Source organism: Hyperolius riggenbachi, chromosome 3 (genome assembly GCF_040937935.1).
Source record: "Hyperolius riggenbachi isolate aHypRig1 chromosome 3, aHypRig1.pri, whole genome shotgun sequence".
Lineage (NCBI taxonomy): Eukaryota > Metazoa > Chordata > Amphibia > Anura > Hyperoliidae > Hyperolius > Hyperolius riggenbachi.
Genome location: NC_090648.1, coordinates 455,506,965 through 455,531,660, shown reverse-complemented (window position 1 = coordinate 455,531,660; position 24,696 = coordinate 455,506,965). Strand labels below are relative to the sequence as shown.

The 24,696-nt window shown below is 45.9% G+C and overlaps 1 protein-coding gene across 1 annotated transcript in view; it reads right to left on the bottom strand.

Annotated features, from left to right (window-relative positions):
• Nucleotides 1–1,470: 1,470 nt before the first annotated feature.
• SLC13A4 (solute carrier family 13 member 4) overlaps nucleotides 1,471–24,696 on the bottom strand; it is an 80,387-nt gene continuing 57,161 nt past the window's right edge. The window contains exons 9-16 of the mRNA XM_068277896.1: nucleotides 22,568–22,687; nucleotides 19,890–19,991; nucleotides 17,398–17,499; nucleotides 17,167–17,273; nucleotides 8,053–8,189; nucleotides 6,581–6,742; nucleotides 2,960–3,097; nucleotides 1,471–1,906 (exon numbers count right to left, since the gene is read on the bottom strand). Coding sequence (XP_068133997.1) covers nucleotides 1,769–1,906; nucleotides 2,960–3,097; nucleotides 6,581–6,742; nucleotides 8,053–8,189; nucleotides 17,167–17,273; nucleotides 17,398–17,499; nucleotides 19,890–19,991; nucleotides 22,568–22,687 — 1,006 coding nt within the window. The 3' untranslated portion in view covers nucleotides 1,471–1,768. The remainder of the gene's footprint in view (nucleotides 1,907–2,959; nucleotides 3,098–6,580; nucleotides 6,743–8,052; nucleotides 8,190–17,166; nucleotides 17,274–17,397; nucleotides 17,500–19,889; nucleotides 19,992–22,567; nucleotides 22,688–24,696) is intronic.

Sequence of the window (24,696 nt, the reverse complement as noted above, 5' to 3'; positions counted from 1 at the left end):
GCAGCTGCTCGGTGCCCTCGCAGCCCCGCTCTGATGCTCCTGGACCCGCCGGCGGCGACTTCTGGTTTTGCCGTCACCGACCAACATGCATGGGAACGTGAGTCATTCTTTGCGTTCCCAGCCACAATAGCACCCCCTATGCTGCTATTGCGGCAAGAAGGCTGCAATAGCAGTACAGGGGGGGTTATTGTGGCTGGGAACGCGAAGAATCACTCGTGTTCCCATGCCTGTCGGCCGGTGACGGCGAAACCAGAAGTCGCCGCCGGCGGGTCCAGGAGCATCGGAGCGGGGCTGTGAGGGCACCGAGCAGCTGCAGGGGGCTGAGGGAAGCCCCAGGTGAGTTAAACTCATTTTTTCCCCCTAATTTAAGTATCCCTTTTAAGGGGGAAAAAAATGTCAGTTGCCTGCCTGTTGTGTTCATTTTGGCCTGGAACAAGCATGGAGCAGCCAGTAGGGAGAATCTGGTCAGAATATCTCATCTGTATACATGTTCCGGGTTCAGCCAGAAACATGTGGGCTGTTGGCACAACAGCTGAGCAAGTAACATTTTTTTCAAAGGGGAATAAAAGATGGCAGCTCGAAGCCTCTATATTTCACTCACTACTAGCGATGGTCAGTGAGATGCAAATCATCCATACTGGATTATGCACATTTTTCATGGAAATATACACAGCTTCAAAATGGGCCAATAGAATCCTGCCAAGGTGGAATTAGATTGGCCCATTTTCAAGCTGAATAAATCTAATTTCACCTTGGCAGGATTCTACTGGTCCATTTTCAAGCTGCATAATTTTCCATACTGAATGTGCATGATTCTGCATGAACTCTGAGCCAATCGCATCTCAATGACCCTCGTTGAAAATTTCCTTTCAAAATGTAATACTTATTATGTGTATGGTTCCACTACTACTTCTTACAGTTTCCCTGGTTGTCATGCTCATCCTATGGCTTCTCGCCTTGGTGAATTAGCAACCTGGTTTCTTATTAGAGACAGTCAATAAGATGCTAACGATTCTGGGCTTGCATGCTGATTTAAAGACCAACTATTGTTGAAAAAACGTAAAATACAGCAACAGACCCCAGTATCCGGCACCGGCAGGGATCACCTTGAGCAACTGGCTAAAAAAAGCACAGATCTTCCCTTCCAAATACTTACCGAGCCTCCATGTCTGGCAACCTCCACGCGGGCTCCTAATGTCTCTCTGGCATCCTCTGTGTACGTAAGTCGGCGCGTCACATGACCCGCCGGGTTCCACGCACTGCCGTAAAGCCACTAGGAGCCCGCAAGGAGGTACAGGGAGGCTGCCAGTAATTGCTGGAGGCTCTTCCCAAAGCCCCCCCCCCCCTCCTCGTTGCCTGAGTTCCAGGTAACGGGGACGTAAATACATATGAGGTACATTTGCTCTAAAGTGGGATGTGTAGTAAATTAAAGCTGAGTTAAAGTCACAAATCCAATCATCTGCAGAGAAATTTCTGTTATAAAATTCTAGTGCATTTGATAGGAAGGCTGAAGTCAACACAACCTGACTTAAGTTTGCATCACTGTGCCATAGGATGAGCATAGCTAGCAGCTTCCAAACACACCAGCGCTGGCAGCCCCCAGAGTCCGGGTTCACTTATAACTCATAAAACAAGTCAGAAGCTGTCGGTGGTGATGGTGCTGGTTGGTACTTTGGTGTGCAGCTCTGTCCCAGGCCTGCTGAGAGGCCTCTGGTGCCTTCTCTCCGTTTCTGATGCAAGTCCTGGTCGCTCTGGGCCTCTGGCCTGCTCACAAATGCTCTGTGTTGTTGTGGATCATTGCCCAAACTGGAAATGTGTCCAGCTGGAAAAGACTGATCCCCCAGGTGTTGATGGCCACCATGATGATGCTCAAACCAATCAGGTTCACTCCGAGACCAGCCTTTACCTAGGAGAGAACAAGAGGATAAGGCACAAATACTGCGCTACACAATCTGCTATATTACAGTACATGTAAAGATAATGCAATTGAAGCACTAGCTGAGCCTAAGGTGAAAATAAACCGATGAGATAACCAATTATATTCATCCTCCTACTCCTAAAAATGACTGTGTTTAATTATCCCAGGGTTTTTTTTTTTAATATTTAAACATTTTTACAAACTTAATTGAATGTTTTACTGTCTCTAGTCAGTGGCAGCTTATTAAATGGAACCTAAACAGAACATATGAGAAAGAGTTTCACTTACCTGGAGCTTCTGCCAGCCCCCTGCAGCCGTCCTGTCCTGCGCCGGTCCTCAACAATCCTCCGGTCCCCCGCTGCGGCTTAGTTTCGCTTCTGCTGACGGCGGGCCACTGCACCTCACACTTCCTCTTTCGCACTCCTGTCAGCAAGAGTGTCCTGCGCAGGGGCAGTAATAGAAAACCTACAGCGCAGGATGCTCTCGCAGACGGGAGCATGAACAAGGGCGTGTGTGGCCAGGACTGCGCAGGCGCAGTGGCCCGAGTCGGCAGAAGCAAAACAGCCACGGCGGGGGACCCGAGGATCTTTGAGGACTGGCACGGGCACAGGACGGCTGCAGGGGGCTGGCAGAAGCTCCAGGTATGTGTAACTCTCACGCGTTCGGTTTCCTTTAAGTGTCCCAGAGTTAGGCAAAGGTCAATAGTTTGTGTATTTTATCTCTCCCAACCCTCAGAAGTTGTATTTTGCCAGGAAAACTTGTATGGCTGTAATTAGCTTATCAGTGAGGCTTACTATATTCCCAACAAGACAGAAGCTGTCACTTCCATGCCTAGAACCTAACTCTTTCATGCAGCAGAATAAATCAAGTAAAACAGCCTGGTTATTACCGGTAATATGTTTGGTACTGTACATACACACGTTTAGCTCATCATGTCACATCACCTCAACACTTTAACGTTAACCGATTTCATAATTGAGCTACCACGGTAGTTATCACATGTCCTATACTTTAGGCGTGTAGAGCCCTCCGAGTTCTTACCATGTCTTTGATCTGGCAGTGGCCATAGTTGTACACAATTGCGTTCGGTGGGTTCCCCACTGGCAGCATGACAGCGAACGAGATGCACATGGCGACCGGTATGAGCGTGTACAAAGGGTTAATGTGAAGAGCCTCCGACTGTGTGAAGAGCATAGAAAAAAATATTGGTTGTAGCCTCTGTAGATTACTTTGGGCTTGATTCACAAAAGAGTGCTAACTGTTAGCACGGCCGTTTTTGCGCGAATTTTCGCATTGCACGCGATTGTGAATTTTCGCGTGAAACGATAACGTTTTCGCGCGCAAACGCGAATTTTACAGCGAAATCGATATCGTTTTCGTGCGAAAATTTTCGTTTATGCGCGAAAACGTTACCGTTTCACGCGAAAATTCGCGATCGCTCGCAATTGAAAATTCGCGCGAAAATGGCCGTGCTAACAGTTAGCACTCTTTTGTGAATCAAGCCCCTTCTGTACAAAATGGCAGCAAATTTGGAGAAAAGATTGTTGGGAGTAAAGCTAGGGATACACGGTATGTTTCTGTACCGTGTATCGACCAGCTGATCCGGCCAGCTGGTAATAATCAGCTGGCCCAATCAAGCCGCTCGACTCTCGTCCGCTTGATCCCCGCCGGCAGACAATGGCAGGGAATCGAGCTCTGATAAGGAAGCGCCGGCGGGGGCGAGCGGTAATCGATCCGCGGGGGACGCGGCTGGGGTCGATCCAGCGACTAATTGAGCTGCCGGTCGACCCGTGTATTGCAGGCATTACAATAAATGGGCATCTGAAGTATGCCTGAGAGATACAACCTAAGAATAAGGAGAAGGGTACACAAATTAGTGTTGTTGCTAAAAGCATCCGGAGTCAGCCTCCCGGTGCCAGGTGGAATCTTCTGCTCAGTTCACATTGCATTTTCAAGACAAACGGATCCGGTAATGCGGATCCGGTTTCCGCTTCACCGGATCTGTAAGGCTTCGTTCACACTGGCTAAAGGATCCATGAAAACGGATCTGATCACCGGTTGATTGGATCCGTTTTTACTTTGATCTGTGCACCTGAGTGGGTGGGTGAGGGAGGGTTAGCTTACCAAGCTTCTGCCTTCCTCCTTGTATCTCGCATAGCGTCACATGACTATCACACTTCCTCCTTCAACCCGGAAGGAGGACGTTTGGTAGTCACATGATGCGACGGGACAATAAGGGAAGAGATGGAAGCCTGGTAAGAAACTATCCCTCATCCGCACGCTCTCAATGGTCGACCCCCACCCCCAGTTAAGTATCCCCCCCAGACCAACACCCCCAATGGAGCATCCCCACATCCTTCCCAGATCCCCACCCCAAGTGGATTAGCCCTCAGAACGGTCTGTTACTTCACTAGTGTGAAGAAACGTTCTGTTCTTCCATTGCCCCCAGTGCAGGGCTTCATCTTCTGTTTCCGGTCCGTTGGGCTTAGTGGCTGCAGCAAAGTTGTAATCCGTCCAGCGGAACGGACGGAATGGATCCGTTCGACCGGACAGATGTCAACGGTTTCATTGGTTAACATTGGATCCGTTCACCTCCGTTTCATGTGTACAGTATCCGTTCCACTTCCGATCCGCTGTTTAACACTGTGAACCGAGCCTTCCTCTTGACCTTTCAGGCCTCCCTATTGGTCCTTTAGACTCTGGGCCATTAAGGATCAACCCTTATTTTTCAAAGGTTTACTCTGATCACTGTGATTGGCTCACAGTGTTTACAGGAGTTTCTGATAGGTAGATGAAACTCATTGTGTCATTCCACATCTGAGTTTAGCAGAGGCACATGCAAGCAAGATGGGAGCACGCTAGCCGCTATAATGAAATCTAATGCCATGTCAGGTTACAGCAAGCTCGGCGTAGATTTAACTATGGGTGGTCCCCAGGTGGATTACGGTTTGGATGGCTTCACTGACCAATAGGGAAGCAATGTGTTTGATTATTCAGTTCTACTTTCCTCTCGTGTTCAAATCGCTGGAATTGCTGATAATCTGGACAAGTAGTTTTCACTGTAGGGAGCCTCTGCTATGATTTTATGGTCTAGGTGTGCTTTAGGGTTGTGCAAAGTCCCCATATTAGAGCTACATATCAGGTAAGCAAACAAGGAACACGAGGCCATCTTGCCTGAGGTTATTAAAGGACAATTGAAGTGAGAGGGATATGGAGGCTGCCATATTATATTTGCTTTTAAGCAATACTAGTTGCCTGGCTGTCCTGATCCTCTGCCTCTAATTTTAGCCATAGACCCCAAACAAGCATGCAGCAAATCAGGTGTTTCTGACATTATTTGTCATATCTAACAAGATTAGCTGCATGCTTGTTTCTGGTGTGATCCAGACACTACTGCAGCCAAATAGATCAGCATGGGTGCCAGGCAACTGGTATTGTTTAAATAGAAATAAATATGACAGCCTCCATATCCCTCTCACTTCAGGTGTCCTTTTTCAAGTGGACCTGAACTCAGAACTTTCTCTCTGCTCTATAAGATAAGCAGCAGCATAATAACCTTCAGGGCCTTTTCACACTGTGGCAGTGCAGTCGCTGCTACCGCAGCCTAATGAAAATCTATGGGGGAGTTCATACTCCCCACATTGCGGTACGCTGCGCTGGAAGTGCCTTATCTAACATGCTTCCATACCTCTGTTACTGAGTGGCTCCTGCGGTGATCTGCAGAAGTCATGTAAGTCTATGGTAACGCCCGCAATTTTTAAAAACCCGCTGCAATTATCTGCGTCACGCATGGGGGGGAAGTGTATTTCAGAAATAAGCTTCCGCGCACGTCATCCATTACCAAACAGGAAGTGAGCGTCACTTCCTGCTTGGCCGGAGGCCAGACGGGGAATACAGCAAAGTAACGTATTCTCCAAAGGCCTGTTTCACACGACGTGACTGCTGCACCGCACCGCTAATATGCAGTGTGAAAGGGGCCTGAAAGAAAAACATTACTTTGTTACAGCTTACAGAATTCCTGAAATAAATCTGCAGTGTGTCTACTTCTACAAAGGGTTAACATCCCGTGTTTACATATTAGCAGTGTCTGTGAAGGACTGGCAAATTTCTGTGCTGACACAGCTGAGAGATCAAATAACACTTGTGCATAGCTCCCAACTGTCCCTCTTTGGGAGCCCTGTCCCTCTTTCCTCCTCATTTGTCCCTCTTTCTATGTAAATATATATATTTCTCTACTAAAAATGTGTTAGACTGACTCTAAACTTTATTCCCATCCTTTAAATTGAAATATTACTAATTTTAAAATGTTAATATGAAGGAAAATGAACCAGGATAGAAAGGACCAGAGGGGTTTGAATTATAAAAAAAACATATTTTTCTTATGAAATATCTATGGTATGCGTGACTAGGGGTGTGGCAGGGGCATGGCTTAAGTGTCTTTCTCATCTCAAAAGTTGGGAGGTGTGCTTGTGATTACTTGAAGATGAGGGAGAATTAGACAGGCTCTTCTCTCTAAAAAAACAACAACAACAAAAAACGGTACATTTCTCTCTGCTTTCCTTGTGTCCTGTGCAAGAGTTCAGGTCCACTTTAATTGTTGAGAGGTCCTATATCTTATCATCCCTTGATGAAAGCTCCACCTAGTGGTTTCCAATAGCTTACCAGGCTGCAGAGTATGGGCAGGAAGATGGTGATAGTAGCCGGGTTACTGACAAATTCAGTCACTGCTGAGACCAGAACACAGGCCAGGAGGCTGACCGCCCAAGATGGAAGACTGCTCAGACACTCCATCTGCCGTCCAATCCAGCTAGACAGGCCAGAAGTCTGCAAAGAGTGTGAGGCAAATAAGTAGCTGAAAAAGTTGCAGCTATCTACTAATAAAGGATGAGCAATGCAAAGTATGACCTTATATTGCCCGAGGCCTGCAGTGACCAGTCTAAACTGAGAAGTTTCTATCTTCAAAAAGATTACATGCTCCTCTACTGAGATCTTCTGTGCTGCTGGAGGACTCTCTGCTCCTTCCACTATATAACTCACATCTGATATACAACCCTGTGTTGCTGGAGCACTACTCCTTCTACTAGCTAACACTCCTTTTCTAATATGCCAAACTCTGCTGCTGGAGGACTCTGCGCCTTCTATCTTACTCTCCTCTCCTGATACTCTCCTGTGCTGCTGGAGGACTCCTTCCAATAACTAACCCACCTCTCCTGATATAATGTGTGCTGCTGGAGGACTCTGCTCCTTTTTCTATCTCACTCTCCTCTCCTGATATGCTCTGTGCTGCTGGAGGACTCTGCTCCTTCCTCTAACTCTCCTCTCCTTATATACTGTGTGCTGCTGGAGGACTCTGCTCCTTCCTCTAATTCTCCTCTCCTTATATACTTTGTGCTGCTGGACGACTCTTCTCCTTCCTCTAACTCCCCTCTCCTTATATACTGTGTGCTGCTGGAGGACTCTGCTCCTTCCTCTAACTCTCCTCTCCTTATATACTGTGTGCTGCTGGACGACTCTTCTGCTCCTTCCTCTAACTCTCATCTCCTTATATACTATGTGCTGCTGGACGACTCTTCTCCTGCCTCTATCTAACTCTACTTTCATTTATACTATGTGCTACTGGAGGACTCTGCTTCTTCCTCTAACTCTCCTCTCCTTATACAGTATACTGTGTGCTGCTGGAGGACTCTGCTCCTTCCTCTAACTCTCCTCTCCTTAAATACTTTGTGCTGCTGGAGGACTCCTCACCTTCCTCTATCTAACTCTACTTTCATTTACACTCTGTGCTTCTGGAGGACACTGCTTCTTCCACTATCTAACTCTCCACTTCTGATATACTGTGTGCTGCTGGAGGACTCTGTTCCCCTCACTACTGAAGACCACTATCACAGCCTAGGACAGGCTAAATGGTGCTGGCTATGGTGGATCACTGAGGAAGGAACTTAGGCATTGTTTCCATCTGTCCGCTTCTGTTTACTTTTCAGCAAAATGTATCGATGTGTAACATTGATGGGCTGATAAAAAGCGTCCAGAAGCGCACTAAGTGGAAATGAGGCCTAAGGAATTTCTGTCAATGCCATCTCTGTGCCCGAAGTAATGGCGCCAGAGCCAACGCAGTATAAATTCCTCTATGTTACCTTACAGCCAGCAGCCAGGGCATAGCCACCTCCCACCAGCACTACGATCTCCCATGGCATGTGCGTCTGGAACTCTTGCCAGGTCAGCATGGGACCCCCCAGGTGGGGCTCGCTTTCCTCTTTCTCCTTTCTGTTCTCTAAAGAGAAAATATCCATTAAAAGAGTGCAGCTGAACACTGGAGACGGATAATAAATTTACATTAATACTTTAATTACGTGAACCTATGGTAATTCATAATTTATTGCATTATGTTCTTAAAACAAAAAAATGGATTATTTAATCAGGTAACCGTGAAATGTTGCATGTGAACATTTTTATGTGCCATTTGGAGCCTGTGGGTGGCACTGCTGAGTGAAATAGAATGATAGCGCTGACCTGACAACCTGCTGTGTGTTCAAATGACTTTACAGTTCAGCCTAATGAATCAGTGTATAAGTGCACAAAATACTGTATTTTTTTGGACTATAAGACTCACTTTTTCTCCCTCAAAAGTGGGGGGAAAAAAATCACTGCGTCTTATAGTCCAAATACAGGGAGTTCCTGACTTGTGAACGCCGGCCAATACCAACCTCCAACCCACCGCATAGTCGAGACTCCCTGTACTGTGCCTATGCAGAGAAGGACACATGGGGACACAAAGGGGCATAGAAAAGGACACAAAGGGGCATAGAGAAGGACACAAGGAAGACAGAGGATGACACAGGAGGATACAAGGGGGACAGAGGATAACACAGGGGGACACAAAGGGGCATAGAGGAGGACACAAGGGGGACAGAGGAGGACACAGGGAGACACAAGATGGGGCATGAGGTACAAAGGGGGCATAATCCACAAGATGCCCCTTCACCGTGGATGCACCAGGTTTAGTATATATATATTTTTTTCCCTTGGTTTTTGTCCTACCTAGGTGAGTCTTATGGTCCGGAATGTTTTATAATCCGAAAAATACGGTATCTAAAAAACAAACAAACAAAAAAAATCTAAAAACCTATCGATTTTGGCAGCCGATTGACCAAGAGGCTGATCTCTCTCTGATCGGAACTGATGGAAGAGAGATCTGTGGCCTCTACAAACTGCAGGCCGATTTGGAAATCGGTCTAGTGACGTCGCCTTGCCACCCTCAGTGTAAAATATGCCCCATCACACACGCGCCCATATTATGCCGGCAACCATGTGGGATGCGTGTGTGAGGAAGAGCACCCCCCCCTCTTTGCCTAGGGATTTTTTCACCAAGACTGAGTGACTCCATGCTACTGGGCATATGTTTGTGGCCTTTCCAGAAATCTGTCTCTGTGCCTGTGTATTTATGAAATGATCAGACAATCATTTCATAGCAGTGCATGATATACAGATAGAGGTCAACAGAAAACATCCAATGAGCATACTTTTTCAGACTGAAAGTATGGTAGTATTAGATTCTGAAAGTTTGGTAGGGATTAGTTGAGAGGGACAGTTAGCAACACAACTAGGTGTTAAAGCATTGAAGAAAAGGTTGGTGGTGTACAAATAAATCACAATAAAAATGCTTAGTTGATGAGAAAGATTATAAGAGAATGGCAACACTGGTTTGAGCTGACAGAAAGGCTACAGTAGCTACTCTACAACTGTGGTTGAGCAGAAAAACATCTCCAAACATTTTCACACACAGTTTCTAGAGTTTTCTCAGAATGGTACGTCAACCTGTCACGGAAGAGCCGTGAGACCAGAGAGCGCAATCGCAATCGGTTTGCTGCACCGATTGCCGTTGATGTGCCAGATCAGAATCTTATGTATATGGATACCAGGCAGTCAGCCTGGGGCCTTCTTTTGGAAATCTAGCTTTCATAGCTGCTAGAGGAAGTCTGTTCATGAAGCCTTTTGCTGTGACTTGTTAATTAGCCAGAGGTGTGAAATCCTAGCTGGAATCCTGGTGTAATGGCCCATACTCACGAGGGACTTTTGTCGCCTCAACACGCGGCGCGCGCGTGTTGCGGCGACAGGTCGCCCGTGAGTATGGGCCGTCGCACGCGCGCGCACCCCGAACTGTCGCCCGTCGCTCATGTCGCCATGCGATTGAAAGTTTCAATCGCATGGCGACAGTCGCCGCCGCACCTCCCCCGCAACTGTCGCTAGTCCGCGTGAGTACGCGGACTAGCGACAGCAACCTCCATTGTGGTAAATGGAGCTTCCGGCGGGGGGAGGAGGAACGTCGGCGACAGCTTCCGTCTCGCCGCTGGTCCCTCTTCCGCGTGTGTACGCGGAGGGACCTGGCGAGGAGATGTCGCCGGCCTGTCGCCCACACGCTCACGTGTGCTGGCGACAGGCCACTTCTGCAGCCCGTGAGTACGGGCCATAAAACTCAAAGGTTGTTCTAGCTGGTCACGCTTAGATGATAATTAACACACCAAAAGGTGGCTTTCATCCAGAGGAAGCCAAAGGAAGCTAGCTGCACAGGGGTCCACTGAAGAACTTGGACACAGAGGCACCGCTGGGGAACAGATTTAAATGCATGTGGGTTATGATTTCTGTCTGTTAAATGAAAACCGTATAGAGCACAGCTATGAAATTCATAAATGACATTTATCGTTTATAAGTTACAGTGTTTTACAATTTAAGCTAAGAATTCCCCTAGGAGGAGGTGGGCTGTCATTGGTGGGTAATTCAGAGGGGGCAGGCATTGCCACACCCCCAAACCAGCTTCATCAAAAGCACATTGCCAGCAGGCAGACTTCAGTCCTCCATCTTAACATCATCTGGATTACAACTAGACCTGCTGCTGGGCAGAGGACCACCCAGCAGCCATCTTGGAACTGTAACATCTGCTTGGATTAAAAAATATGCCTAAAAGCCTATGATTCTGAAACCAAGGACTTTACATTTCTTTTCCCAGAAAGGACATATTTCCACGAACTTAAGTATTTTCTTCCCTTATTTTTATTTTCCATACTGTGCTATTATTTGTCTCTATAATTGTTGATTTTAACGATTTTCTGTATATATTATTTATATTGCTTTTATAATAAACGACACTAACTTCATTTATTTGTTCGGCTACACCTATTATTCAGCAATACAAAACTGAACCCTGGCTTCTGAAGAGTCGCTACTATTGTGGATAGCTAAATAAAATAGAGTGGGTTTAACCATTTTCTATTTGCAGGTCTAGAGTCAGCCAGTCAGTGGGTTCCTCTGTCCCATTAGAACAGAGGTGGTAGCAGTTATACCCTGAAATAATGTGTAAGTGGTATTACCGTAACTCACGGGCTCCCTTCTAGTCGGTCTGCTTCCAAAATCCCAGCGGTTTCTGCGCACCGATTGTGACCACAGATTGCATGGTCTGTGTGCTGAAACCGATTGGAAGGCATCGTGCGGTCCGGCCACTAGGGGGCTTGTGACACAACCAACCAATACACTCAGGTTTGGAGACAGAAAGGCCTCGTTGTTCAATTGAAGCCAGAAAGCATGAATCTGTGCATCCAACCTGACTTGTGGATCTCAGTCAGTACCAATTTTCCATGATTCCTGTGAGTCAATCCCAGCAATCCCAGTATTTTTTACAATATTAATTTATAGATTATTTAGTTAGTGCTTGCCTATTGTAAAATCTTTCCTTTCCCTGATTTACATTCTGAAATGTATCACTGGGGGGGTGACAGCTTTAGGTCTGCCAGGAGATCTGTACAGGACGTTCGTTACTGAGAGTTCTATACACAGAGGGAGATATTGCTTTCATGGCAGTCGGAAACAGGCGTTATTTCTCACAACGCATTAAGGTTTACAGACAGCATACTGTCAGGACCATGGTCATGACATCACACTGTGGGAGGGGTTTCACTACAATATTAGCCATACAGACCCCTCCCTGATGATCTATTTGAGAAGAGGTAAAGATTTCTCATAGGAAAGGGGATATCAGCTACTGATTATGATGTTGTTCAATCCCATCTTGGGAAATTGGTGCCATGAAGAACTGAGGCTGCTCTGAGGGTAAAAGGAGGTCTTGCTAGGAGTTAACATACTGTTCCTAATAAGTGCTCAGTGAATACCGTATATTCCGGCGTATAAGACGACTGGGCGTATAAGACAACTGGGCGTTTCACACGACCCCCCAACTTTTCCTGTTAAAATATAGAGTTTGGGATATACTTGCCGTATAAGACTACCCCTCTTCCAACGTACACCAAATAAAAATTAAAAAAAATCATATACTGGTGCTATCTGTGTATGAACAGATACTGGTGCTGTACTGTATGTGGTACCCAGTATATAACAGTATACAGGGGATTGAGTGGTTGGATTGGGCAACTCTCCCTCTCCCTAAGCGGATTGGTCAGCTCTCCCTGTCTCCCTGTTTATCAGAGCGGTATGGAAGAATAGATCTCGCTGTGCCCATAAAACGCCTCTTTCACTTGTCTGGCCCACCCATGTATCCTATTTACCTCCTTCCCTGCCTCGCAGATCTCGCACAAGTGCACCTGCACCGCTTCACTACAGTCCTCATCAGAGATATCTGAGAGGTGGTAACGGGATAGGGCATATCACCCGGCATCAATGACATTCGGCGTATTAGATGACCCCTGACTTTTCAGAAGGTTTTCAAGGGTTAAAAAGTAGTCTTATACGCCTGAATATACAGTATATATTCTATAAATAGTCTTCACAGATGTTGTGGCTGATGTGGGCATTAGAGGTTAGCTTAATTCTTTTTGCATGGATGTTTATAGTTAATACTTATTGTTTAGTCTTTAGTTGTGGTGCACTACAAATATTTACATTCTGCAGCATTGTTTACAAAAAATGTTGCTGTTTTTATCCAGTGAGTGCAGCAAGAGTCTATACATCTGCAGTCATCAGCGTGTGGGGAGGTGGGAGGAGCCATCATTGGTTAAAATTAATTGTCTGCAGCTGCTTATTGGCTCGTAATGGTCCACATTGTTTGCATAACATCCTTACTGCCAGACGCACACAAGACAGACATAACACTGACTATGCTGTGCATTCATGTTTGTATGGTGTGGTTTGTTCAGACCTCATTTTTATCATCTTACGTTATGTCTGTGTGTCATCCAGCTACTCCGATTGTTTGGAGTGAAAACTCAATGCATTTCTGCGCATAATTGGGATTAATTAAAAGGAGACACTCTGTGAAACTAACAGCCATAGACATGTTCGCTGTGTGTAGACAGGCTGGCTATGTGACAAGACGTATTCTGAGGCTCACACGTTTCTCTACCGGTATATGGGCCCACAATATAGCTGTCAACATTACCCGGGAAAGCCATAAATTAGTAGTGACGTGTAATGCCGGTTGTAACCACTTGGTGGAGCAGAGTACTTCAGATCCAGTTCTGCAAGACCAGCACTATTAGTATCAGTATTCTTGAACATGAAGCAAGGTCTACATACTTTAGAGATTAGCAGGGCCGGCGCTACCATAGAGGCAATTGCCCCAGGGTCCCAGAGCCTTTAGGGGCCCCAGTGGCTACAAGAGGAAAACATTTTTTTCAAAAAGACCTTATAGTTTTTGAGAAAATTGATTTTAAAGTTTAAAAAAAAAAAAAATACACATTTAAAAACCCGCCGACTTTAACGGTTAATAGCAAATCCACCTTAAATGCTAAAAACCCTAAATTGCAGGATATGTTAAGGAGATCATTGGGAATAAGATGAAAAAACAATTTTTCAAAAAGACCTTATAGTTTTTGAGAAAATTGATTTTAAAGTTTCGAAGGAAAAAAGTATACTTTTAAATGCGGTAAATGTCACTTTTAGTAGCAAACCTAACAGTATTGTAATTTTACATGTATCAAAAGAAAGAGCAATACATTTCCTGACGGAGTTTCCAGAGGGTCCATACGCAGCCGCAGCGCTTTGGCCAGGGATCGCTATACAGCCGCAATATGGCTGTGTGAAGATTCCTGGCATTTTGTCCTATTTTCCCAAAAAAAATTTATGTTTAGAGTGTGGGAAATGTTTTTTTTAAATTATGTGGGGTCCCCCTCCTGAAACGTTTTAACCCCTTGTCCCCCATGCAGGCTGGGGTAGCCAGAATGTGGAGCTCCAACCGATTGGGGCTTCACACCCTGACTATACCAGCTGCAAAAAAGGTCCCTTAATGCCGATTTTTGTTCCGACGTATCTGTTGGGGGGCCCCCAGGTTGCTTGAACCGGCCCTGGAGATTAGAACACCATGCAGCATAGGCTTTAAAGTACATCTGCAAAAAAACAAACAAACAAAAAACAGCCCCTATGGGGTACTTACCTCAGGAGGAGAAAGACTCAGGGCAGGCTCCTAATGAGGCTTCCCTGTCCTCTGTAGCCTCAGGGATCCAGCGTGGGCTCCCCCGAAATTTCCCCCGACAAGCACTGTGTAGGCGGGAAATAGCAGCAGCTTTCCAATGGGGCCAGGTAGAAATAGCTGAGCCTGATTGGGTCTACTCTAAAACCCCTGTGTGGTGGTAAGGGTGCTGGGGGGGGGTAAGGGTGCTGGGAGTACCTGCTCTGCCCCCTGTGGTGTAGAACCCGGGTGGGGGTTTTGGGTGGGGGTAGCGCTTGGGACGCCACTTGTTCTGCTCTACTCTGTTTAAAATTTAGAGCATCCTACAGGTAGTGTTAGCTCCCAGATCACACAGCAGTGGTCGGTGAAGGCCTGGAGAATGACTGCATGCGCTGCACCTGCTGCCACGTAATTGCATAATTATCAGAAACTGCATGTCTCCTTCCAGGGCAGTAACCGGTTCAGCCACTGCTATATCTGGCTCCATGGCTCTATAAGTGTGGATGCACTTGCCGTGTCTTTAAATTTGCTGACAGTCTTCCCTGCAGGTGCTGTTTGAGAGTGAACACATCCCTTTCCCTGGCATACCTATAAAAACATCGCAGGGAAAAAAATAGCACCAGAGAATGCCATCAGATATCAGTAAAATTACAGATATTCTACTACTTAATTCTTATAGTAAAATATCAGTAATCTTTACCAATATTTTACTATTATCTAACCTAACCCTACTTTTAGCGGAAGCATTATTACACATTACCTGTTCCCGGTGATCGCGTCTCCTCCAATTCCTGGTAAGTTTGCAGGTGTCCTGCATCCAGCCAATGACCATGCGGGGACTGAAGCTGCATGGTGACTGTACAAAACCTGCAAACTAACCAGGAATTGGAGGAGACGTGATAGCCGGGAACAGGTAATGTATAAAAATGCCTATTCTCACACTGAACCTCCCTCTACCTATGCCTAACCCTAATGCTGGGCATACACGGGTCGATCCGGCGGCCAATTAGCCGCCGGATCGACTCCCGCCGTGTCCCCGCTCATCCGCACGTGCACCCGGATCGATTCCCGCTCGTCCCCGCCGGCGCTTCTTATCTTCCGCTCGATTCGCTGCTATTGTCCGCCCGCGGGTATCGTGCGCGGAATCAATCCCCGCGGTGATCGGACACGTCGGATATTATCAATCGAGCTATCGGCGGCTCGATTGATAGGCCTGTGTCGAGCCGTGTATGCCCCGTGTATGCCTCTTGTTCACTGCATGCATTTCCGATTCCGCATTTTAATCGGTTTTTACATCCGATTCCGATTTTTAATCTTTACTGCATGCTGCGTTTTTTGATCCGTTTTTCTGTTGAATGTATTCAGGGAAAATCGGAATTGAAAATCGGAATCGGAAACAGAATCAGAATCGGAAAACAAATTTGCAGTGTGCAGGGAGCCTAAGACTCCATCTGGTGCCTCACCTTAACCACCACCCCTGCCGAAACTTAAAGGAATACTATCGATACCCAAGTATTCTAAAATGACAATGTACAAATAATGTCTAAGTAGCTGTGTAAACATTTTCATGTTAAATATCAGAGGTAAAAGCTGTAATTTATTGAGGGTAGGATTTAGCTATATTGGGACAAATCAATTGCAGAAGGGGTGTCTGCTTCAATGCACAGCCAGAGTTGCATATCAGACTACAGAAAGAAAATATCAAACATATCAAACTCTGAAAGCAAAAACAGTATGAAAAAGCTGTGACAATTAGTTACATTTCCTCTGCTCTCTTCACACACTTCAGTCAGAAGAACAGGACACAAGAGCTGCAGCTGTTGGGAGCTCTCTTCTCTGTCACACACAGAGCTACACATAGAGTTAACTGATCAAGTGTGAGGGGAATTTCCCCTCTCCTCATGGCTCAGTCAGCCGTCAGTTTTGGTGTCAGTAAAGTTTGAATGTATTTTGATAACAGTAAACAAAGAAGTTGCTACTAAAATGTATACACCAGTACTTAGCAGCACTTCCCAAACAATTCCTGTGTCAATTGAAAAAAATATGTGAATCGATAGTATTCCTTTAACCTCCCTGCCGTTATAAAAAATTGCTGCGCACGGCAGGGAGGGTGTTTTTTGGCATTTTTTTTTCTTATAGCATGTAGCTAGCCTAGCGCTAGCTACATGCTTCCCCCCTCCCTGCGGCGTCCCCCCGAATGTGCCGATCGCCGCCGGCGCATATACCCATCCGGAAATCCCGTTCTGAACGGGATTTCCAGGAGGGCTTCCCACGTCGCCATGGCGACGGGCGCGATGACGTCACCGACGTCATCGACGTCAGAGGGAGTCCCGAACCACCCCTCGACGCTGCCTGGCACTGATTGGCCAGGCAGCGCACGGGTCTCGGGGGGGCACCCTCTGATGCGGCGGGTTGCGGCGAATCGGCGCGGAGCGGCGGCGATCGTAAGTTACACGCAGCTAGCAAAGTGCTAGCTGCGTGTAACAAAAAAAAAATTATGCAAATCGGCCCAGCAGGGCCTGAGGAATCCTCCGCGGCAGGTTACCCCGAGCTGAGCTCGGGATAACCGGCAGGGAGGTTAACTACCTTTGTGCCTAACCTCAATTCCCCTCCGCCTAACTCTAACCTTTAAATTACCTCACTGCTGCCATAGGCGATTAGGAGTCGCGATTAGGGGCACTGAACAGTAAATATGGCGCTCAATAGTAGGAGGTAGGCTCCATAATTACTGTTTGTTGCTAATAATGCTTTTAACTATTGCCGACTATGGCAGTGCCATGTTTTAGTGTTGCTCATCCTGCACAATTTTACTTGAGTTGTTTCCCTGTTTAGAATCTCATTTTGAGTTTTTCCAAACCTGGTTCTGCTTTTCCGGAGCGTGAAAACTGAGGCCTTCTGGATGGAATAAGAAAGAGAAGGAAGCCAAGGAACACTGAGACTGTGGCATCTGTTCTGTAACCATTTCTGAAATGAGAAAAGATATATAGTTAACAGAGATAGAAGGATGCTGCTAAACCACTGAGCCAGGTGGATGGGCAAGTTTTCTTATAGTTAGAGCTTTTTCACGGTACCCTTGCTGTTCACTTACTTCTCAAATAGAGATTCCCAGCCTGGCACAAAGCCTGGCTCCCGCGTGAACCACAGGACGGTCATCAGGATGAAGAAGAAGACCGTCACCTTTTCCGGGTAGCTGCAATACCAACACATACAGTGACAAGATTATTACATCAGGCATGGCAAAGAGCCATTCATCTGAACAAAATGCAGGAATCCACGGCAGCCAATGAGAAATCATCTCAGTTGATGCAATGGTAGTAGACACAAATGCTAGGGGTTAATTGGTCAGGCCTCTTTCCCACCAGGACGTTGCATTTTAGGGGACGTTATAGGTTGCATAACGTGCCCCTAACGCAACGCCTGGTGGTGTTGTAGGAGGTGCGCCTTTTTTATGCTATGGGATGCGGAGACCACGTGATCCGCATCACGTGGTCCCGCCGGCCAATCGCCGCACAGAGCGGCCGCTCCAGGAAGTAAACACTGCACGTCACTTAGTATTAATTAGCCATGTGGCTGGCCACGGAGGAGGAGGGGAGACTCCTCCTCCAACATTACTGAGCATGTGCAAACGCTAAATTTCATGCAAAGCACTTTTCACAGCGTGATAACAGTTATCACTGCTTTGTGAATCAAGCCAACTGTCATTAGCAACACCTGATTACTGCTGCTTGGCCAGCAAGTGTATCTCCTCAGCTTTTCCACCTCCCAGTCCGACACTGCAGGTACATGAGCAACAGCTGCTTAAAGGGGAGCAAAATAAATTATGATGAAAACTAGGCTGCTGAGATAACCCTAGTAACATGTACCTAATATAAAGAGCATCAGATACTAAGCAGTTTTTTTTAAAATGTCTGCTTGAAAGGTTAGAGAGCCTATGCAGAGATCCTGCCCGTCACATTTCAAACTATGCGTCATGCCTTCCTCCCTCTGCTGACTCAGGCTGTGCTGTGTAACAGTATTTCTCCCTGATGGAGCTGTATGGGAGATGCAGGCTGTTTAGCGAGTGCTGGGGAAGATCATAGCACTGGGAGAAGACAGAGCCGAGCCCAGTGTGAACAAGTCATTTATCTTGCTTATTTCTTTATTTTTCAGCAGGGAGAGCTGTCACATGGCACCAGAGGAGGAGGACACGCAGGATCTATGCATATGCTGCCTAAAACCTTTCAATAAGATATTTAAAAAAAAAAAAGATTCATAATGTTTGAATTTTTAAATATTAGGTACAGGTTACCAGGGTTATCCCAGTAGCCTAATTTTCACTATGGTGCCCCTTTAATGTTGTACTGCATTGGACAGTACAAAGCCAGTGGGGGCAGCAGCATTGACAATGGTCACAACTTCTGTGGAATGTGGTAGCTAAGTAAATGATGGGTTTCAGATATCGATTGTGTACCTGATCTGTCAGTGAACTAACAGTGTATGGTTAGCTTTAGATGAGAGAAAATAATAATTGCTATTTCAGGCAATACCTATTACTGGCTAATTATAGCTTACCTGTAGTGAAAAAGTGCCACTGGGGGGGGGGGGTACTTACCTTGAGAAGGGGAAGCTCCTGGATCCTAAAGAGGCTTCCCCGTCCTCCTCAGCACCCCAAATCCGCTGCAGGTGCGGTAGTCATTGGGCTCCAGAACAAGTATAACCCAATGACGTGCTGCGCAGACGCACTAGCTGCTTTACGGGAGAAATAGCCAATCCTGATCAGGTTTACTGTACTGCGCAGGTGCGAGTTGTCTGCACCTGCATAGTAGAACGGACACGATCAGGCTCGGCTATTATAGGGAAGAAGAAATTCATAGTGCATTTTATCCTGGTACAAATTCATTATTCATACACATGTATTTTAAATTTTACAATTGTTCACGATAATGGTCCATTAACAAAGCAATGTTTGATGATGAATGTAATTGGAGAAGACGATACACAGTTCACCAACCACCCTGGAGAGCAGAAATGAATATCTCCCAACTTTTTGAGATAAGAAAGAGGGACATGTAAGCCACGCCCCATGCCACACCCCTAATCACACCCCCAACACACCCCTAGTCATGTATACCATTTTCACAAGAAAAATATGTTGTTTTACATAATTCAAACCACACTGGTAATTTTTATCCTGGTTTACTTTCCTTCATCTTAACTTTTGAAAATATATATTGTTTTTTACATTTTAAGGATGGAAATACATTTTTTGAGTCAATTAAATACATTTTCCTGTAGAAAAATACATATATTTACATAGATCTGTACAGAAGTCCTGAAAAAGGGACAAACGAGGAAGAAAGACAGAGGGGTTGGGCTCCCAAAGATGGACTGTCCCTCCAAAAGAGGGACAGCTGGGATCAATGGAAATGCAAAGGAGGTAAAAGGTAGAACGGCCACTGGATTTAGCCAACAGCCATAAGGTCAGTTGTCTGAATGGACACCCATATTTTGGCAGCCATAGGCACTGTATGTATGCAGGAGGGGAGACGGGTACAGAGCATGAATGCCAGCGTGTAGTCATCACCCATCTATCACATATACCTCATTTTTCCCAGCTTTTTATACTCCTCCTGGATTCTCAGTTCTGACAGCTCCTCCTGCCTGGTCTTCTTCTTCTTGCTCATTGAACAGGTCTCCCTGAAACTGAACACACATCGGGTGAACAGCTAAGACTGACCACAAAGAAGCAGAGGTAGCCACACTGGCTAGCTAAGGAAAATAAAACAATACATGTAATTTAAAAGAACTTGTGGCAAAACGTTTTCTGAGTTGTGACTGACAGGGATTGCCTCAAAGTGGTATGTTTCACCTACAGCCTAAGTACCATAACTAGTCTGTTACCCAGTTCCACACGGCCCTCACTCTCCTTTAGATGGGCTTATGGGTGGCTATAGTGAGCTTAAAGTGAACCAGAGATGAAGCATCTTCATGTATTTTACCATATATATCAGTGGGAACATTAGAGAAAACACCTACCCTGCTCTCTGTAACGTTCTTTGCTGCTCAGGCTGCTTGTTATCAGCCCTGATAAAATCCCAGACTGAGCATTCAGTCTGGCTTTGCTCAGGAATCATTATAGCTGGGTCTGTCTTCTCTGATGTCTTTTCAAGCCCAAGACTGCCCCCTTCTGGCTCTGCTATAATGACTCAGCTATAATGATTCCTGAGCAAAGCCACACTGAATGCTCAGTCGGGGATTTTATCAGGGCTGATAATTAGCAGGTAGAGCAGGAGAGAAGCAGGGAATTTGGGCTGCGCTTAGCCGCATACCAATATTTACATTGTTTTATATCGTTTTTCTAATCTTTTTTGTGTGTGGCTGAATAGTGTGTGTGTGTGTGTGTGTGTGTGTGTGTGTGTGTGTGTGTGTGTGTGTGTGTGTGTGTGTGTGTGTGTGTGTGTGTGTGTGTGTGTGGTGGATTCGGGGGGGTGGGAGGTTAAGGTTAGGTGTCCGTGTGTAGAGTTTTAATGTGTACCCAAGACTATTAAAGAGTTAATTTCTAGGCATGGAATTGACAGCTTCTGTCTCATCGTCGGTACCTTGTCGGGAATATAGTAGACATCACTAATAAGCACATAAAAGTTTGGACAGGGGACAGCTCTGTCACTTAGCTGTCCTCAGGAGAGGCTCACAATCTTATCCCTCTCATAGGCTGATGACTATGAGAGGTGATGCTAGTGGTGGATCTCAGGGGGAGGGAGGAAAAAAATAGGCACATTTATAAAAAAATAAAAATAAAGTATAAAATTGATTAAAAAAAAAAAAAGACATCGCAGCAGCAATCAGATCCCACCAATAGAAAGCTCTGTTGGTGGAAAGAAAAGGAGGTAAGATTCCTTTGGGTGGTAAGTTGTATGGCCACGCAATAAGCTGTTAAAGCTGCGCAGTGCTGAATTGCAAAAAAATTGCCTGGTCACTAGGTAAGCGTGTGGTCCACAAGAGGTTACTATGGATAAGCAATTTTATTCATTACATTATTTTTACTTCATTTCTTCTTGAAAGGGACCCCGAGCAAAACAGTAAAATACCCAAATGAACTTACCTGGGGCTTCCTCCAGCCCCTCCTAGTCCGTGGGCTCCCTCGGCATCCTCAGTGCTCCCTCCATTCTTCCTCCGCCGGCTCCGTTAGAGCGGAGACATTGGCTGCACAAGTCATGCACAACTGTGCATACGCGGCCTCTCCACGCGCCCATCTTGCTCATGCACACCCATCGGCGTAAGCGTTCAGCGCATTCATGGTTTTTGAAGGAATGAACCGGCAATGGGTGCGTGAGCAAGACGGGGGTGCATAGGGGCTGCGCATGCGCAGTTGTGCACAACTTCAGCGAAAGTCGCCTCTCTAATGGAGCGGCCATGGTAAGAATGGAGGGAGCATGGAAGCATGGCCGGCCTTAGCTTTCACAGCGCCCTTAGCGAAACCTGATTTTTATGCCCCCTCCTTCATCCTCCTCGCATGCATGCGTGCGTGCACGTACGTACGCACACACACACACACACACGCAATTCCCCTTTTCCCCTGAGATATCTCCTAGGACAGTGGTTCCCAACCTTTTTGACGTCGTGGCACATCACGCAAAATGCTCAGATCTCCGTGACACGTCACATGTGTATAATAGAAAAAAATACTAATAATAACCATGAATGGATGGAAAGAGTGCATTATCCTGAATATACTTAAAAATAAAGGCTAGAACCTTTCAGGAATATTAATAAAAACAATCAGTGGGACAGTTAGCTGCCCCCCATTTAGAATGATAGCACAGCACTGACAATTTGCACCACGCGTTATAGCCGCAGTGTACCCCCCAAAGAAACGCCATCAGACTCAGTATAGGTAGGTAGCCAGGTATAGGTGCCCCCAGTATAGGAAGTCAGTTGAAGGTCTCCATCCCCCCCATAGGTAGCCAGGGGTAGTTGCCTCCAGTATAGGTAGCCAGGTGTTGGTGGCCTCAGTAAAGCTAGCCAGCTATAGGAGCCTCCAGTATAGGAAATCTGGTATAGGTGCCCTCAGTATAGGTAACCAGCTATAGGCGCCCCCTTGGAAGCCAGCGCCCTGAGTGACCGCTCCAGTCGCTCAGGTCAAAGACTGGCTATGCACGGAAGACAACGAAGGAGCCCACGGACTAGGAGGGGCTGGAAGAAGCCCCAGGTAATTTCATTTGGCCATTTCACTGTTCTGCTCAGGGTCCTTTAAGTCTTGTATTATATTTTGCACTCACTTGCAGCCAAGGAACAGCCAGTGCAGCCAAACCCAGGTCAGTAGCAGCACCACAACGGTAATAGGGAAGCTGAACACAAACCATGTGCCGAAATTAACCACCTCCGCCTCCGGGTAGCGGCTGCAGATTCATAGGACAAATACAAAGACAAAATGAACAGTTTTTATATGGAAAATGTTACAGATTCTTTAAACACTCATTTTACAGAAAGAAAAGAAAATCAAAAACAAAAGCTAGTATGATTGTGAATGGATCTACATTAACAATAAAAACATGGATAGCAAAACTGTGGTCACTAACAAGCAAACAGCTTGCAAACAATCATTAACCCTCTGCACTGAAGACAGTCATAGCAAACTGGAACACTAGCAGCAGAAAAAAATAGATTGCAATTTGTATTTGATTGCAGAAATAGAGGTTATTAGCTTCCAAAATGGACTGCATGCAACAGCATTCTCTACTAGATCCTTTCACCAGCGTTGAGGTTTCCTCTTGTGGAAAGGGTCCCTACTCTTTAGGGCCCGTTCACACTGCACGCGTTTCCAGCCGCGTTTTGGAAACGCGTGCAGGTGGCCAAAACGCACGACATCAGACATTGCATAGAGTGCAATGTCTGATGTTCACACTGCATGCGTTCCGGACCTGTGCGGTCCGGGAACGCATGCCGCACGCAGATTTTGCAAAAACGCGTGGCTGTCCCATTCACTTTTCAGTGATGGGATCAGCCACGCAACGCACACAAACGCGGATGGCCATGCGTTCGTACGCGTTGCGGTCCGCACGCGTTCCGCACGCATGGCCATCCGCATTTCTGATCTGAACGGGCCCTTACACTACAGTGGGATGCAAAAGTTTGGGCAACCTTGTTAATCGTCATGATTTTCCTGTATAAATCGTTGGTTGTTACGATAAAAAATGTCAGTTAAATATATCATATAGAAGATACACACAGTGATATTTGAGAAGTGAAATGAAGGTTATTGGATTTACAGGAAGTGTGTAATAATTGTTTAAACAAAATTAGGCAGGTGCATAAATTTGGGCACCACAAAAAAGAAATGAAATCAATATTTAGTAAATCATCCTTTGGCAGAAATTACAGCCTCTAAACACTCCCTGGAGGTTCCAATTTGAGTCTGGATTCTGGCTGAATGTATTTTGGACCATTCCTCTTAACAAAACATTTCTAGTTCATTCAGGTTTGATGACTTCCAAGCATGGACAGCTCTTTTTAACTCATACCACAGATTTTCAATTATATTCAGGTCTGGGGACTGAGATGGCCATTCCAGAACGTTGTACTTGTTCCTCTGCATGAATGCCTTAGTGGATTTTGAGCAGTGTTTAGGGTCATTTTCTTGTTGAAAGTTCCAGCCCTGGCGCAACTTCAGCTTTGTCACCGATTCCTGGACATTGGTCTCCAGAATCTGCTGATACTGAGTGTAATCCATGCATCCCTCAACTTTGACAAGATTCCCAGTCCCTGCACTGGCCACACAGCCCCACAGCATGATGGAACCACCACCATATTTTACTGTAGGTAGCAGGTGTTTTTCTTGGAATGCTGTATTATTTTTCCTCCATGCATAAAGCCCCTTGTTATGCCCAAATAACTCAATTTTAGTCTCATCAGTCCACAGCACCTTGAAGCTGGCTTGTCCAAATATGCTTTAGCATACCTCAAGTGGCTCTGTTTGTGCTGTAGGCAGAGGAAAGGCTCTGCATCACTCTTGCATAGAGGATCTCCTTGTGTAAAGTGCGCTGAATGGTTGAATGATACACAGTGACTCCATCTGCAGCAAGATGATGTTGTAAGTCTTTGGTGCTGGTCTGTGGGTTGACTCTGACTGTTCTCACAATTCGTCGATTCTGTTTATCCAAGATTTTTTTTGGTCTGCTCTGCTGCTTCGAGCCTTAACTTGAACTGAGCCTGTGGTCTTCCATTTCCTAAATATGTTCCTTAACTGTGGAAACAGACAGCTGAAATCTCCTTCCCCTAAAACATGATGGTGAACAATCTTTGTCTTCAGGTGATTTGAGAGTTGTTTTGAGACCCTTATGTTGCTACTCTTCAGAGAAAATTAAAAGAGGGAAACTTACAATTTATCCCCTTAAAGGACTTACGAGGC